The sequence below is a fragment of the Mirounga angustirostris genome, unplaced genomic scaffold, assembly GCF_029215605.1.
Source record: "Mirounga angustirostris isolate CCGP_5_RB_7025 unplaced genomic scaffold, mMirAng1.0.hap1 SCAF_9, whole genome shotgun sequence".
NCBI classification, from domain to species: domain Eukaryota; kingdom Metazoa; phylum Chordata; class Mammalia; order Carnivora; family Phocidae; genus Mirounga; species Mirounga angustirostris.
In genome coordinates, this window is record NW_026991717.1 from 85876753 (window position 1) to 85895310 (window position 18558).

At 34.9% G+C, this 18558-nt stretch overlaps 1 protein-coding gene across 2 annotated transcripts in view; it reads left to right on the forward strand.

Annotated features, from left to right (window-relative positions):
- The window catches only part of TTC6 (tetratricopeptide repeat domain 6), a 181922-nt gene that overhangs the window by 138360 nt on the left and 25004 nt on the right, over nucleotides 1-18558 (forward strand). Inside the window, exons 19-25 of one of the 2 annotated variants that reach the window (XM_045901971.3) lie at nucleotides 2944-3020; nucleotides 3457-3617; nucleotides 7302-7436; nucleotides 8580-8729; nucleotides 9772-9912; nucleotides 11139-11252; nucleotides 14073-14192. In XM_045901971.3, coding sequence (XP_045757927.1) covers nucleotides 2944-3020; nucleotides 3457-3617; nucleotides 7302-7436; nucleotides 8580-8729; nucleotides 9772-9912; nucleotides 11139-11252; nucleotides 14073-14192 — 898 coding nt within the window. Of the gene's footprint in view, nucleotides 1-2943; nucleotides 3021-3456; nucleotides 3618-7301; nucleotides 7437-8579; nucleotides 8730-9771; nucleotides 9913-11138; nucleotides 11253-14072; nucleotides 14193-18558 lie in introns of those variants that run through there. The other variant, XM_045901972.1, reaches the window with a different exon arrangement.

An 18558-nucleotide genomic window follows, 5' to 3' on the forward strand; every position in this document is an offset into this window, starting at 1 on the left:
TCTATCCTTGCATCAAAACACAACTGTTTAAGCTATGCTATGATCCAGTAATCCCACTACTGGGTATTTACCCAAAGAATACAAAAACACTAATTCAAAGATATGTATGCATCTCTGTGTTTATTGCAGCATTATTTATAATAGTCAAACTATGGAAGCAGCCCAGTGTTCATCAGTAGATGAATGGATAAAGAAGATGTGTGTATATGTAAATATATATATATTTATATTTACGTATACACATTTACATATACACACAGTAGAATGCTACTCAGCCACAAAAAAGAATGAAGTCTTGCCATTTGCAACAACATGGATGGATCTAGAGGTTATAATGCTAAGCAAAATAAACTAGCCAATCAGAGAAAGACAAATACCATACGATTTCACTCACATGTGGAATTTAAGAAACAAAACAAAGGGGGAAAAAAGAGACAAACCAAAAGTCAACTCTTAACTATAGAGAACAAAGAGAGGGTTACCAGAGGGGAGGTGGGTGGAGGGGATGGATGGAATTTTTATGGCTGAGTAATATTCTTCTTAAAAATTGAAGTGTTGTTGACACACAATGTTACATTAGTTCCAGGTGTGCAACATAGTGATTCAATAACTCTATACCTTGTTCTATGCTTACCACAAGTGTAGCTACCAACCAAATAATACTATTACAATACCATTGACTATATTTCCTATGCTGTACCTTCCATCCCATGATTTATTCATTTCATAACTGGAAGCCTGTACCTCCCATTCCTCTGCACCTATTTTGCCTACCCCCCCACCCCCTCCCCTCTGGCAACTGTTCTTTGTATTTATGGGTCTGTTTCTCCTTTTGTTGTTTGTTCATTTGGTTTTTGGATCCCACGTATAAGTGAAATCATATGGTATTTGTCTTTTCCAGTCTGACTTATTTCACTTAGCATAATGCATCTTCTTTATCTATTCATCTACTGATAGACACTTAGATTGCTTCCATATCTTAGGTATGGTAAATAATGCTGCAATGACATAATGGTGCATATATTGTTTTGAATTAGTGTTTCATTTTCCTTGGATAAATATTCAAAAGTAGAATTCCTAGATCATATGGTATTTCTATTTTTAATTTTCTGAGGAACTTCCATACTGTTTTCCATAGTGGCTGTACCAATTTGCATTCCTATCAACAGTGCACAAGTGTTCCCTTTTCTCCACATCAGTACTTGTTATTTCTTGTCTTTTTGATAATAGCCATTCTGACAGGTATAAGGTAATATCTCATTGTGGTTTTGATGTACATTTCCCTGATGATTAATGACGTTGAGCATCCTTTGGCCATCCACATGTCTTCTTTAGAAAAATATCTATTCAGGTCCTTTGCCCATTTTTAATCAGATTATTTGTTTTTTTCTGGTAATGAGTTGTATGAGTTCTTTATATATTTTGGATATAAGCCCCTTATCAGCTATAACATTTGCAAATATCTTCTCCCATTCAGTAGGTTGATTTTTCATTTTGTTAATGGTTTCCTTTGCTGTGCAAAACTTTTTATTTTTTAGTTAAATGTAGTTAGTCCCATTTGTTTATTATTGCTATTGTTTCCTTTGAGGAGACAGAGCCAAAAAATATTGCTAAGACCAATAATAGAGTTTTTGGTCTACGTTTTCTTTTAGGAGTTCTATAGTTTCAGGTTTTACATTAGATAAAGTCTTTTACCCATTTTGAGTTTATTTTTTTGTATGGTGTAAGAAAGTGGTCCAGTTTCATTCTTTTGCATATAGCTACCTAGTTTTCCCAGCATCACTTATTAAAGAGACTGTCTTTTCTCTATTGTAGAATCTTGCCTCCTTTTTCATAGATTGACTGACCATACAAATGTGTGTTTATTTCTGGGCTCTCTATTCTCTTCTGTTGTCTGTTGTCTGTTTTTGTGCCAGTACCATACTGCTTTGATTACTATAGCTTTATAGTATAATATGAAATCAGGGAGTATGATACTTCCAGCTTTGTTCTTCTTTCTCAAGATTGCTTAGGCTATTTAGGGTCTTTTGTGGTTTCATACAAATTTTAGGATTATTTATTCTAGTTTTATGAAAAAGCCATTGGTATTTTGATATGGATTGCACTGAATCTCTAGATCGCTTTGGGTAGCATGGACATTTTAATAATATTAATTTTCCATCTATAAGCACTGAATATCTTTCCATTTATTTGTGTTATCTTCAGTTTCTTCCATCAATGCCTTATAATTTTCAGAGTACAGATCTTTCACCTCCTTGGTTAAATTTATTCCTAGGAATTTGATTCTTTTTAAAGCAATTGTAAATGGGATTTTTTAAAAATTTCTCTTTCTGATCTTTCCTTATTTAGTGTATGGAAACAACAGATTTTTGTATATTCATTTTGTATCCTGCAACTTTACTGAATTCATTTATTAGTTCTAATAGTTTTTTTTTTTTGGAGTACTTAGGGTTTTCTATATATAGTATCATATCATCTGCAAATAGTGAGAGTTTTACCTCTTCCTTTCTAATTTGGATGCCTTTTATTTCTTTTTCTTGTCTGATTGCTGTGGCTAGGACTTACGTGTTAAATAAAAGTGGCAAGAATGGGCATTCTTGTCTTATTCCTGATCTTAGTGGAAAACTTAGTTTTTCACTGCTAGGTATTATGTTAGCTGTGGGCTTAGAGTATAAAATTTAAAATACAGGTCATTGGGGAAAAAAAATTGAGTATTTTTCTTTCAGCTTCGCTTTTCCTAAATTTTCATCACATCTGCATGCTAATTGGTCTATTTAGACTACATAAAATGTTTATATTTTTTGCATTGTTTTTATCATACATATGTAAGTATGAATAAAAGTATTGTAATTGTAAAAATGTAAGTGACATGTTATAAGACATTTTATTTTAGAAAAAATTATTTTTAACTGCTTAGAATTAAAAAGTTATTATTTCTTCCAGAGGACAATATCTTCTTATGATGAAATGTTATGATCTTGCAAAGTTTACTATTTATCAAGTAGCAGAAATGAACAAAGGTAAATATAATTAATGCAAAATTATAATTGTCTTAATTAAAAAATAAATACCTCCTAAAAATGTTTATACTGTTTGCAATAGCTATGTATGGATAACATGAAAGGTTTACTTCTAATCAAATGTAGATTTTGAAACTTTATATCTTCAGTTTCACGTGTACATAGTCAACTATTAAGTGCTCCATAATGAAGTGAGTTTTGTGAGAGATTATTATAGGAGATGCCAGGGTTTATACTTCCATTTTTTAAAAATTTTTGTTGTTGTTTGTAATTGGAATGTCTTATTGTGTGTTGGTGGTAAACATGTTAGTATTGTATTGATTTATTAATCCGTATTTCAAAGGTAAATTATTGAATTGCTTGACTTCTTTAAAATAATTATATCTAAATCCTAGATACTTGGCAAAGGTACTGATAAACTTTTTTTTCCTTTTAGGTCTCATTGAGTTGAGTCCTATACAGCAAGCACTCATTTATTCATTTTGTGAAAACCATGACAAGGCCATCCAGGTCTTGGATGGGATCACTTTGAACAGGCCTGAGCTCACCATGTATACTCTATTAGCAAAAGCCCAAATGAAGGCCAAGAGAAACAAGGTGAAAAGTCTTGTGTAACATTTACTAAACCTATTAATTGAGTTTTTATATTGTGTTTAGAATGATGGCTTACATACTTTTTTTTTATAAAACTAAATTGTAACATTTATTATTGGTTCTTGTGTTAACATTTGGGTTATTTCTTTTCCTCTTAAGGGTAGGGCTGTTGTAAATATTCTTTTTCATGTATTCTGTTAACATGTGGAGTAGTTTTCTAGGATATATTCCTAGAAGTGGAATTGCTGGTATGTAGAGAATGTGAATATCTAACTTTCAAGAAAGTGACACATTATTACATAGGGTTGTACCAATTTATTCTCCTACCTGTCATGTATGTGTATGCCTATTGATCTCTATCCTCTACTATAATTGGTTATCAGACTTTTTTTTTGTCAATTTGGTAGATAAAGACTGATGTCTCATTGTGGTCTTAATTCACATTTCTCTGTTTGAGCACAGATTGAACATCTTCTTATATGTTTATTAACCACTCATATTTCCTGTCCCGTCAATATCTTAAGCATATTTTTTGTTTACTTATCTTGTTCTTATTGATTTTAGGCATTAAAAACATAAATTCTGTATATTAATCCTTGGTTGGTTGTTTTGTGTGCCATGTATCTTCTTGCAATTTGTGGCTGGTTTTATAGAGGTTCTTAATTTTAATGTAATAGAATAAATACATTTTTTGTTTTATTGTCATGGCTTTAAAAAAATTCTCATTTAAGAAGTTTTTCCCTATCCCAAGGTCCATATTTTCTTCTAAAAGCTTAAAAGTTTTGCTTTTTCCATTTAAGACTTTACTCTAACTTAAATTGATTTCTTTGAGTGTGAGATAAGTGATAAAATATCTATTTTCCCCATATGGATATTCAAGTGTTCTAGTATCATTTATTGAGAGGTTCTCTCAACCCAAAGATCTGAAGCAGTACATCTCTCATAACTATTCCTGTATATGCAGATCTGATTTTGGGCTCTCTATTCTGTTCTTTTGGTCAGTTTTTCTATCTCTGGCTCAATAGTGCAATGTCTTTTTTAAGATTTATTTATTTTTAGAGGGAGGGAGAGAGAGAGAGAGCAGGGGGAGGAGGAGCAGAGGGAGAGAGAGAGAATCTCAAGCAGACTCCCTGCTGAGCATGGAGCCCATTGCAGTCTCATGACCCTGAGATAATGACCTGAGCTGAAATCAAGAGTAGGATGCTCAACCGACTGAACCATCCAGGTGCCCCTACAATGTCTTAATTATTATGATAGTTAATTATTATAGTTTAATTGTAATTCTTGATATCTGGTAGAGCTAGTCCCTACAGTATATTCTTCTCTAGAAAATTCCTGCTTATTCTTGGGCCTTTACTCTTCTATATACATTTTAAATTCAGCTTGTCAAGATCTGTTAAAAACTCTGTCAGAATTTTGATTGAATTATATTCAATCTCTAGGTTATTTTAGGGAAAACTGACACCTTTATGATGTTGAATTTCTTTTTTGGAATACTCATATACTTAATTTAACCTCCTCTGCCCCTACCCATTGCTCTGTAGAAACAAACCTGGGGTAATCTTTGATTGCCCTCTTCTATCCAATCAATAGTGATGTTCTCTTGGTTCTTTCTAAATATCTCTCAATCCTACTTCCTTTCTCTATTTCTATGGTCACTATCCCAATCAAAAGCATATTTTTATTTTGCTAGAATGATAGCAACCATGTTGCTCTCTTCCAAGCTTTTATCCACACAACAGTGGCAGTACTCTATTTAGAATGTAAATATGCTTTATCTTAAGCCCCTCCAGAGCTTCCCCAGGGGTCTTTTTTAGAGTCATTAAGAAGCAACAGGTAGAACATCAGCTACGAGAGGAAGCAGGAGGAAGTGAAGATGTGTTCACTTTAATTTAAATGGGATGGAAGACTCTATGGACTCAAAGAGATAGTGAAGGGGCAGTAATCCAGAAGAGGAAGGAAATAACTTGTGTTCATGCAGGGCAGAAGGAGTTGAGGTCAAGGACACAGCTTGAGGAATTAGCTCTGAAAAGGAGAAGAAAGGAAACCATTCAAAGACAGGAGAGAAAAAAAGATGGAAATGAAGAAAGATATAGATATATTGAAAAATAAAAAGGAGGGAAATGGAGAAAGAAGGTGATGTCTTTTTTCTATGGCAAGGTCGTGTGCTGAGAGTGAGGATGGAATGGTGGACATTGAGGTGGGCTGTAAATAGAAGAAGTAAAAGCTAAGTGGAGGGCACAGAGGACACTTAGCATATCCATGCTAAATCTCATGGTGTCTTTAGTAATTTAATATGATTAAGGAAATGGGCTAAAGAGTCATAAATATTTATGTAAACATATAGATAAATACATCTATTAGTTTACTATAAAAAGTCATTTCTATTGGGAAAATTGAATATTTTTTTCATTAATGAATTTCAACTATTTTGACTAAATAGTTTAAATGGGTGATTTAAAAAAAAATTTTTTTTATTGTTATGTTAATCACCATACATTACATCATTAGTTTTAGATGTAGTGCTCCATGATTCATTGTTTGTGCATAACACCCAGTGCTCCATGCAGAACGTGCCCTCTTTAATACCCATCACCAGGCTAACCCATCCTCCCACCCCCCTCCCCTCTAGAACCGTCAGTTTGTTTTTCACAGTCCATCGTCTCTCATGGTTCATCTCCCCCTCTGAGTTCTCCCCCTTCATTCTTCCCCTCCTGCTATCTTCTTCTTTTTTTTTTTCCTTAACATATATTGCATTATTTGTTTCAGAGGTACAGATCTGAGATTCAACAGTCTTGCACAATTCACAGCACTTACCAGAGCACATACCCTCCCCAGTGTCTATCACCCATTTACCCCATTCCTCCCACCCCATCCCCCACTCCAGCAACCCTCAGTTTGTTTCCTGAGATTAAGAATTCCTCATATCAGTGAGGTCATATGATACATGTCTTTCTCTGATTGACTTATTTCGCTCAGCATAATACCCTCCAGTTCCATCCACGTCATTGCAAATGGCAAGATCTCATTTCTTTTGATGGCTGCATAATATTCCATTGTATATATATACCAAATCTTCTTTATCCATTCATCTGTTGATGGACATCTTGGCTCTTTCCACAGTTTGGCTATTGTGGACATTGCTGCTATAAACATCGGGGTGCACGTAAATGGGTGATTTTTGATATTAGTTTATTTCCTGGTGCCAGTGGAATCCCATTAAGAGCACAGTAGGACAAAATAAAGGTTGATTAAAACCACATCAGATATTATCATTGGAAATCCCTTACCATCTAATAGCTGTCCAGTATTTCTTCCAGGAAAATTGCTAAAAAATTGATCATAAACTAGTCTATAAATTTAAGTTGATTTTAGACCACAAGGAAATAACCTTTAGAATTTAGAAATTATAGTTTCAAAAGTGCACGTGTATAAACCTGCTTAAGTAGCGGATTGTAGGGGAGGCACCTTGGTGGGATTCCCTGCCGGCAGATTCTCCTCCTTGGTCCTCATCTGGCAGTGCACTGACAAGGCCTGTGTCTTTACCAGGCCTGTGTACCTAGGGTGAAATGAGAGTCAGGCTGTGTGCTCAGGATTCCCTTTAACGTTTAAGGTGTCATGTTCATCACGTTAAATAAATACTAGAAAGAAACATTCTCTTCTGTCTTTTTTTAAAAATCATTCTAGGAAGCTGTGAAAATGTTTAAAAAGGCGTTGGATATCTTTTCTCATTCTGATAAAGGACCAAATGCTATAGCAGCTTCGGCAGACTGTCTGTATAACTTGGGTCTTTGTTACATGGAGGAAGGCAACGTACAAATGGTACTTTGTGCATTTAGGAGCATAGATTATTTGTGATTTTAGAAATTGATTGCTTGCATTCAATTCTGTTTCTGACCTATATAGTGAGTGACTAGACCAAATTTCTTACAGAGGTTGGCGTATTACAATCAGTGTGCACTCTGTGATGCCTACTCTATTGTTTTATTTATTCAACACATTTTATCTGAGGCTTGTTTGTCAACAGTATTCCAAAGACTAATGTCTGTTTCCTACCACAACAATAAATCTAACTGTAAGAAATTATTATAGCAGAATATTTTAATCACATTAGCATGACCTTACTTATTAAATTATAGGCACTTTATTTTTTATTTTTTTTAAAGATTTTATTTATTTATTTAGAGAGAGAGTGAGCAGGGGAGGGGCAGAGGGACAGGGAGAGAGAGAATCTCAAGCAGACTCCATTTTAAAATTGTCAGTGATGTGATAAATAAAATAATTACTATTTTATAATGGTTAATACTGGATATTTAATAATTTAATCTCTCTAAACACAGACATATAGACACAGACACACACCAGCACGCACATGCACACCATTCCAGGCTTTGTATTCGTAGGGTCTTGCATCTCCACAAACTTGAAAAAGAGTTGCACTTGATTAGTTGTTCCATTAGGAAATCCCGATAAATGTAAGGTTAATTATAAATCTTTTCTGTGTTTTTAGCCCTTTTGGACACCAGAGCAAGCCAACCTTTGCTTTACAATGTTGGGAAAAATTTGAGTTCCATTGTTAAGAAATTTCATAGCTATGTATCTTGGGCCCTCATGAAAAATAAATGTACAGGTTGTACTTTCTTTGAATAAAAACAGTATGAAGAATAACAGTTAAAATTATACCTCTAAAAGTACTGTTATCTAACAACATGGATTAGGTTGACATTAGTCTGGGATTAAATGGACCTATAAATTATAGTAGTAAACCTGACTTGCTTATATTACTTTTATTTTCTTCACAAAGTTCACTAGGAAAAATGTATTTAAAATGACCAAAAATAAGTGAAAACTTTTCAACAATCATTACACACTATAATTTATTAACATTTTAAATTAATATACTCTACTCATTAATATATTCTACTCACTATATTTTACTCATTACTTAACAAAATACTCTTCTAGGCATTTGATTGTTTTACAAAAGCTGTGAAAGCAAATCCTGATTTTGCAGAAGGCTTTTATCAACGTGGGCTTTGTAAAGTAAAACTCCATAAGGATAGTTCGGTCCTGGATTTTAATCGTGCCATTACCCTCAATCCAAAACATTACCAGGTATTTAAATGAACAATTTCAGTGATTTGGAGAGTGTGTCAAATTTGTTAAAACTATTAAATCTTTATATGTCACTGTTATTAGTTAGCAAGAATCGGTTACTTATACCTACTTTTCAGCTGTGTTTTGATAATTTGTATATCTGTATTTCCCCTTGAACTAAAAATTTTGTTTCCAACAGTGATACTTTATGTAAAAGTGCTTCGTGAATTGTGATGTTTATAAATATTGTTAATATTTTATTGTACCTATTAACAATTATAATTTTATATAACTGTTATTAATTTTATTTACTTTGATTTTAGCTATCACATTTATTCCTGCCTTTTAAGAGACTGTAGAGATAATACAAAATTCAATAGGTGAAGCTTGATTGGACCCTGATTTTAAAAGCCTGTGAAATTTAAATATACTAAATATTAGATGATTTTAGAGAATACTATTAATTTTCTTAGATATATAATGGTAGTGTGCTTATGTAGGAGAATGTTTGCATAATGGAAAACCTGGGAGCAAAGTATTATGATGTCTACAACTTAATTTTCCAATGGTTCAGAAAAAAGAGATACAACAAATACTGTAAAATAATAATTGTTGAATCCAGATGGTAGTCGTATGGATGTTCATTGTACTATCTTTTCAATTATTCTATATATTCAAAATATTTTCTTTTTTAAAAAAAGATTTATTTTTTTATTTGAGAGAGAGAGTGTGTGCATGAGTAGGAGGAGGGGCAGAGGGAAAGGGAGAGAGAGAGAATCTCAAGCAGACTCCCCACTGAGCATGGAACCTACATGGGGCTTGGTCCCACTACCCTGCCGGAGATCATGACCTGAGCTGAAACTGAGTCGGATGCTCAATTGACTGAGACATCCAGGTGCCTGTTTGAAATATTTTCTAATACAAGAGAGTGGGAAAAAAGACTATATTTTATACCATCTTTGGATGGCATGGATTTGTTCAAACTACAATATATTTTGGGAGAATTGATGCTTTTACTAAAATATCCATTCCTACTTTCCTCTGCTCTTTTTCTGAAAAGGCATACTTAAGCCGAGTAGCCTTCTATGGTTTGAAAGGCAGATACTCCAAAGCAATCTTGAATTGTAATGAGGCCATCAAAATTTATCCTCAGAGTGTGCGTGCCTATATCTACAGAGGAGTTCTGAAATACTACAACAAGGTAGGGCTGTTTCTTGCCTTGTTAACTGAGATTTTAGAGTGGGCAGATGCTCAGATGCCAAGTTGTGACTTGTTTCCTCTTTTTCTCCATGAGAGGAGAATCACCGTGGTACAAAGGGCAGAATTGCATAGAACACTTTATACTTTCACAGTACTTCAAAGGGATTTCAATTCATAATTTTGCACAAAATAGTGCTATTTATTTTTGATATTTATATTTTAAATAGCACTTACTATTTATCTTATTAAGAAAGTAGTGTATATTCATTGCAAAGGATTTGGAAAATACATAGGGGAATAAAGGAGAAGATTAAAATCACCTATTATCCCCACCATCAAATGATAATTCCTGAGAGCATTTTGGTTTATTTACATTTAGTCTTTTCTTTCTCTGAAAATATGATATATATTTTCCAAAATTGGGATTATGCTACTTATAAATTTGTTGTGCCTTTCTTCTCACAATCTTTGAAGATACTATTTTTAATGACCAAATAATATTCTACCATAGTATATTTTTATTGTTGGACATTTGGGTTGTGTTCAATGTTTTACTCTTTTACTATCTTAAATAATACAGTTACACACACTGAGAATAAAGTCATTGCTTGAGTTTATGATTGATTCCTAAACAGAAATTACTGGCTCAAATGGTGTGAGCAGCACCATTGATATCTGATACTTCATGGAATACTTTGTTTCTCCCTACTTTTCTTTTCTGACCTTTCTTTGTAACTATTTCATGTGAAATATATGGCAAATAATGCCTTAAAGCAAAGGTTAGACCTTGTATTACATGTCAATTCCATGTACTGAATGATCTAGGGTATCAGAGAAGCATCAAAGAGGAAGTGAAAGAGAACATGGGTAGAAAACATGACCATTATGTTACATAACAGTATGAGTGACAGAAGCAAGCAAGGTTTGGCCAATGTGGCTTATTTCTTAATTAGCAATATTGGCAATAAGATAATCATCTAAATTATATATATAATTATATATTGAATTATATTTGCAGGTAGGAGAAACATTATTATAATAATTCCTACCAAGAGATCTTAATTAACTCTGTGAAAGATTAACTTAATTGTCTTAATTTCCCAGATGATGCACAGAATAGGTAAATGAGTGTTCCAAAAATTCTGATAGAATCAAGAATATATTTTGCAATTAAATTTCAGTCCATTATGATTAACCCTTCTTATCTAATTATTTTTTTCTTTGTAGACTTATAAGCTAGCAATTACAGATTTAACTACATCTATCAATATGGACAAAAATAGTTATGTAGCATTTTATAACAGAGCATTATGTTACACCAAGATAAATGAACTTCGAATGGTAAGATGACCATTTTACTAAACTACACGTTAGTGTATGCATTTATAAACACATTTAAAGCATGTGTAAAGCATTTTCTTATTTCTGTTATGTAATTTTGAAAAGTAATTCCTGTGGAAATGCACACACACACAAACACACACAACAAACTTGAGAAACCAAAGAACCATTTCAGAGAATATTTAATGTTTTATTGGTCCTCAGCAAATATTTTTATACGATCTTTGCAATGTCACATGAAAATTAATTTTACAATGCTCTTATAAGCATTTAAGGGCATTTATAAATTAAAATATATTACACAATTCTCATTTGAGTGAATTTTCTACTGATATACTGCTTGGAGAATTTTTAAGCAGTGATCACTAGCAATATCATTGCTTCAAAATCTCAACATTAGCTAGAACAATTTGTCCAGGGACTTTTTTGTACAGCGCTCGGACCACAGACACAGCAGGGAGTTTTCCATGATGGTTTCCAGCTCCCAGACCAGCGACGAGTGTTGCCTGTGTCTTTTGAAGCTCCATCTGATGGCTGCAGTAAATCTTTTTCTCTATTTGTCCTGATCCACCTTCTACCTGTGCAAACCCTCTTTTCTGTTTTCTAATCTTACTCTTCTCTTCCCTACCCTTGTAGATTTGGTCCTTTTCCAGTCAAGATTCCTCACTGGTCAGCTGGTCTTGGTCTCTCAGTGTTCTGTCCCATCCTCTCGCTTCTCTTCCTCTGTCGTCTGCTTGTCTTCCCTTCTTATTTCTCTCTACTTCCATAGTCAATGAAGCTTTCTCCTAAGATACTACATTGCATTCCTGCTGTTCTCTGTGGACACACTCCTCCAACCTCCTTGAAATTTGGACAGTGAAGTCTGTTTAAAACAGTTGGAGATTTAGAAACATATTTGCTGTGGAAGGGAAGAAGTTGAGAACCATTGTTTCTACCTAAGAGACTGTAGAATTCCTGGTAGCCAGTCTATCAAGTTTCCTCCAGAAATGTTGACAAATGAATAACTAATTTTTAACACAGGAGTTGTTAAGATTCTAAGAGCTAATTAAAGGATCATTTATCAAGTAACCTGCACAGCAGGTGTCTTTGATGGCTCCCCACCCCCATTCCTGCCTTTTCCGGGTAACTCTGAAGCCACAAACAATGGACTGGGTGGGGGCAGGGAACTCCCATTTTTGTTATCTCTGATATATAGCAGAATCAGTGTTCTATGAATAGAGAAAATGAAAAACTACCTAGAGATCTAACTAGAATAATAACACATTGATTATTTTAGAGCTGCCAGGTACTCAACACATTTCCTCCAACTGAGTAACTTTACAGAGGAGGAAATGGAAGCAGGGAGAAGTTAGAAACACACCCAAGTCACAGAAAGTAGAAACCTGTATTGGTGTTCACAGGTTTGTTTGCTTCTGGTTAACAGTCTTTATGTGGCTTTGTAAAACCAGTTGACCTCCAGCATGTGGACCGGATGTCATTTAACAGTGTCACCTCCTCCCTTTTTGTCTCCCTCCACCTGTTTCTCAGCATTCCTGCCATCACTGGAGTGAGAAAACCCAAGTACCTTTGTGCAGAAAATGCACTTAGGCATTCTTCCAAGATATGCTTTCATAAAAAATTAAGAAAAGGTGAATTCTGCTTCCTACCACCTCATTTTAATATAAATAACAGTTACCACTTACTTAGGGCTTATTGGGTGACAAGCACTGAGCTAAATGCTTTACCAACATACAATCAAAATATTTTTAAGAGGACTTTTACAACAATATGATAAGTTATTAATATTCCAATTTTATAGATGAGGAAACTGAGGCTTAGTGTTAAGTAATTTCCCCAAGATTGAAGAGGTAGTAATAATAAGAGAGGCATGATCCAAATCGTGCTCATTGACCTTCAGGACATCTCATTTCCCACCTTTTGTTTCCTCTTGAGTCACATATTCAGCTGCTTAGTAGATCTCTAAGGCATCTTACAAGTTTTACATTCTGGGATTCTGTGACAGGAAAATTGCAAACATTCTAGTGGTTTTTTTTTTTTTTTTGATTTTATCCATTTGACAGAGACACAGCGAGAGAGGGAACACAAGCAGGGGGAGTGGGAGAGGGAGAAGCAGGCTTCCCGTTGAGCAGGGAGCCCGATGTGGGACTCGATCCCAGGACTCTGGGATCGTGACCTGAGCCGAAGGCAGACGCTCAATGACTGAGCCACCCAGGCGCCCCTCAAAATATTTTGAAGTAATTTTCCAACGAGTGCTTATTTGTTAGTGTATTAAAATTCATTTTAATTGATTCATGATTTATTCATTCAACAAAAATTTATCTACTGCCTATTATAGGCAGGCACTGAGCTAGTTATTTGCTTTACAATGGTGAACAAAATAGATAAGCTCTGCCTCCATAAAACTTAGGTTTCAGGGTTTCAGTGGTAAAAATAATAAAACACTAAAAAGAAATTAAATTTTAAAAGGTAGCAAGTGCTCTGCTTTAATGTCAACAGTCATTTGGTGAAACTACTGAGTGGGGGAAGGGTATTGCACCCCTCCCCTTCCAAACCATATACAATAAAAATGCTTAAGATGATCCAAAGATAACATGTGAAAGGTGAGCACAGTGTGGACCATTTATTAAAACATAATAGTGTTTGTAATATTTAGTTAATGGGACCCTTTAAATCTGAATGATTATTTTTGGTCATAAACGTAAGTCAAATTAAAGAATCCATGTTAGGTCCTAGTTTGGTCATAAACACATTTGTTCATAGTCAATGTGGTAAGGCTCTAAAGAGTTAAATCTAGGTTGTAAGTGATTATTTTGTTTTCAGGCATTAATAGATTATGGAATTGTGCTTCTTCTTGATGCTGGAGAAACTGTGACATTAAACACTTTCATTAATCGTGGACTCATCTACATAGAGCTAGACCAGTATAGTTTCGCATTGGAGGTAAACCTTCCTGTTTACTTGTAAAAATGAACCCACTTGATTTTGCACATTCTTTTCAGAAAACTAGTGAACCATTTTTTCTTGGTATCAAATGGCCGTATTAATGAGCAGTAACAACCTTAGCAAGAATTGTATTGAAGTACTTTGAATGAATAATAGAATCTTTGCCAAAAAATGTGTATTTTTACTTTGTTTTGATTACAGCTAATATATTAAAAAGTGTTTCTGATTTGATGAAATGTCAATACACCCACCTTCTCCCAGGGAGTATCTTAGCTACACATAAAACTCAATTATTTGGTAAATAAAATGATTTGTGTAATGATTTATTTTGCTGCTCAGTGCTAATTTTTCCTCATTCAAAATTTTCCTCATTCCCCATTGAAAATATATCAAAATAAATCTGTTTATTTTGCATAGGGCAGAAAATGGCTGCTCAAAATAGGCTACTGGGAATAGACTTTTAAGATAGTGGAAACAGGGGCACCTGGGTGGTTCAGTCGGTTAAGCGACTGCCTTCGGCTCAGGTCATGATCCTGGAGTCCTGGGATCGAGTCCCGCATCGGGCTCCCTGCTCAGCGGGGAGTCTGCTTCTCCCTCTGACCCTCCTCCCTCTCGTGCTCTCTGTCTCTCTGTCTCTCATTCTCTCTCGCAAATAAATAAATAAAATCTTTAAAAAAAAAAAAAGATAGTGGAAACAGACACTCAGAATTGCAATAAAATAGCATCTGCAGTGTATCAAAAGAAAAACAGGTTGTTTAAAATGTATTTTGGTAATTGTTATTAATTAAAATTAAACAAAATTCACCATTTTCATTTTTATCTTATTTGTATCATCTATTTTAAGTTAATTTTGGAATTAAGATTAAGAAATATGAAGCAAAAATCAAATAGCATTTTCAAGTATGCAGTTAAATAATGGTAGTTTTGCTTTTGTGTTTCTGAGGAATGATGACAGAATATTATGTAGTGAGTGTTCCCTCATTTTTTTCACTTTTAGAGATGGCTTTTATTATTTTTATGTGCCCTGGAGTTATCTTTTGAGATTCTGCCCCCACAGAAATACTTATTATTAAGGAAGTGTCTGAGAAATCTTATTCTAGGCAACTTACACTATGATGAAATGTAATTTCAAGAGTTGAACTCCTTTAGGTTTTGGTGTTGTTATACCATTCAGAATTCCCTCAGGTAGGAGAAGCTAAAGAACTTTGTTTGGAGTAGGCAAGTAAGCTATGGAACTCTGGGCCACAGTGTTGGGGTGGAACAAGTGAGGAAAATGGGGCTTGGGAGCAAAAGACCTCAGTTGTTGGAGAATTAAATACAGGGCCTGTGTTATCTAACAAGTAAATACCATTTAGTACTTAAAATCTTTCAGCTAGGAAGTAGTGGGGCAAGATTTGAACTCAGATCTTTCTTGATTCCAAATCCTATGTTCTTTCTCACAAGGCAAGTACCTGGCATTGGCCATAAAGTCATGGAGATCACTAAGACAGAGGAGCTCATGGTCTAGTGGGAATCATTATTAACCCTTCCCTTTCTTTACATCTAAATCACGAGCAAGTCCAGTCAGCTCTACCATCAAAGCATATTTTGAATTCATCACTTCTCATTTTTGCCACTGCTATCCTCCTAATTCAAGCCTCAACCATCTCTCCCCAGGACTACTGTAGTAGCTTCTTTTTTTTTTTTTTTAATTTTTTTTTTTAAAGATTTTATTTATTTATTTGAGAGAGAGAGAATGAGAGAGAGCACATGAGAGGGGGGAGGGTCAGAGGGAGAAGCAGACTCCCTGCCGGGCAGGGAGCCCGATGCGGGACTCGATCCAGGGACTCCAGGATCATGACCTGAGCCGAAGGCAGTCGCTTAACCAACTGAGCCACCCAGGCGCCCCTGTAGTAGCTTCTTAACTGGCCTCTCTGCATTTGCTCTTGTTCCTCTGCATGCTGTTCTTTACACAGCAGCCAGGGAGACCTCTTAAAAACATAAAGAGGATCGAATTATTCCTTTGCTTAAAACCTTCCATTGGCTTCCCGTAACATCTAGAATAAAATCTGAATTCTTGACTATGCCAGCCAAGACCCTACATGATCTGACTGTTGTCCACTGATCTGCCTTCATTGTCAAATGTTCTTCTTTTCTTCACTCAGGTCACCCCACTCTGGCCTTTTGCTATTCCTTGGAAATGCCAGGCTCTCTTCCTGCCTCAGAGTCCTCATTCAAGCTATTCCCTAAGCATAGAACACTCTTCCCACTGATCTGTGTGTGGTCCATACCCTCCTTTCCTTTCAGATTTCTGCCCAAATGTGGCCTCCTTAGTCAAAAAGACCATAGATTGATTAAAATGGAATTTTTTTAAAAAATAAAAATAACTCAAAATAAGTCTGGAAAGGGAAAACAGAGGAAACCAGCAGAAAACAAAAAATAAAATTTAGACCTAAATCTAACCCTATTAGTATTTACATTAAATAGAAATGGTCAAAATATACCAATTAAAATAATGAGGAGGTCAGATTGGAATTTTTAAAAAGCCCTAACTATAGGGGTGCCTGAGTAGCACAGTTAAGTGTTTGACTCGGTTTCAGCTCAGGTCTTGATCTCAGGGTTGTGAAATTGAGCCCCGAGTCAGGTTCCATGCTTAGCGTGGAGTCTGCTTAAGACTCTCTCTCCCTCTCCCTCTACCCCTCCCCACATCCCTCTCTCTCAAATAAATAAATAAATCTTAAAAAAAAAAAAAAAAGCCCTAGCTATATTCTGGCTGTAGGAAACATACTTTAAATATAATGATATAGATAGATAAAAGTAAAAAGCTAAGAAAAAAAGCATGCCCTGCAAACACTAATTAAAAATTAAAAAAAGATTTTTTTCTCAATGTAAAGTAAAAAATACTGATTTGAAGCATTAAATTAAAAAAAAAAAAAGATGCAGGTTGAGGAAGAACCAGTGAAAGAATGTAAGACTTAATAATAAGAGGGCTAGATAAACAACCAAGGAAAGCAGAGTCTTAAAACCTATCTAGGGAAATTTTTTTAGTGGGAGTGATTGATAAATAGTGTGGTTAAGTAGGAGAAATACTGAAAACCCATTAATTAATTGAAAGTTGTATGTCCTACCTTCATAGGAACACGTTGACCAGGAACTAGAATGCAACATTTAGACTGACATTGTTTAGGAAGTTAATGGTTAAGCTGGTTGGATTGAGAACATTTATTTATCTCTTTGTCCTCTTGAAAACCTACCAGGAAAACAGTAAAGGAATAAAAAGGTATTAATTCCACAAAGATAAAGATAGTGGAGAAGAGCTGTTGAGGGCACCAAAAACTACCACTCAAGATTTTAATACCTCAAACTTAAAAATGAATGGGTAGCCAAGGATCCTACACTTGAGGGAAGTGAAACAGAGACTAAAACAAACAAATGCATTGCCCATAGGTGTATGGGATGGTGGCAAAAGAGGAAGTACATGGAGTGATGGTGTAAGATAGCTAAATATTAGCCTATGTCAGAAGTCAAACATGATACAATACTCATGTTATTGAGAAATTTGAAGGTAAATAGCAGAACAAAACCCAGCAAGCTGTAAAAACAATTATCCTTGGGGAGTGGACTTGGGTAAGGAGAGGGGGAGCAAGAAGGGAGGTGGGGGGTCACTATAAGCTTTGCACATTTTCTAGTTTTATTAGATCCTATGCATTGTATATAAAGGTTACTTTGGATAAGAATAAAAATAGACAACAAATGCCTTCAGAGGCAGTTTACAAATTATAAAATAAAATTGGCCTTATTAAACAAGAATAATGAGTTGAGGGGATATGGGGACATGGCCGCTGTGAGTGTTGACCATACTTTCAAGGAGATTGGTAATGACAAAAACTACAATGACAAGGCCATGTGTAGATTTTGGGGAGGGAGGATTGAGGGAAGGCACATTAGGGCAGAGCAGTGAGCCAACGATTAAAGATACAGAAAGCAGCAGGACTATGATGGAGCAAGTTTCCAGAGGAGAGAGGAAGGAATAAAGTCAAGAGCTCACTCTCTGACACAGAAAGTGAGACAGTGTGGGTGAAGGTCTGTACAAATAAATTCATCAGTGGAGGGAATGGGAGTTGGGATTTTGCTTTGTATATGAGTGACTGCGTGTGGTTTGTTATTTAGGATCTCCATATCAGAGAAAAGATTCATGCAGATAAGAAAAATCATAAAAATTCTGTTAGCTTTATTCTAAGTAATGCTAAGTCATCATTTATGTCTATTGCTGATAATTAAGGCCTAATTACCATATAGCATAATAATGGTTGTGTATATAAAGTCAAGTTGACATTTGTAAATTGTATCTGATTACAAAATGAAACTTGGTATTCTCAATCTT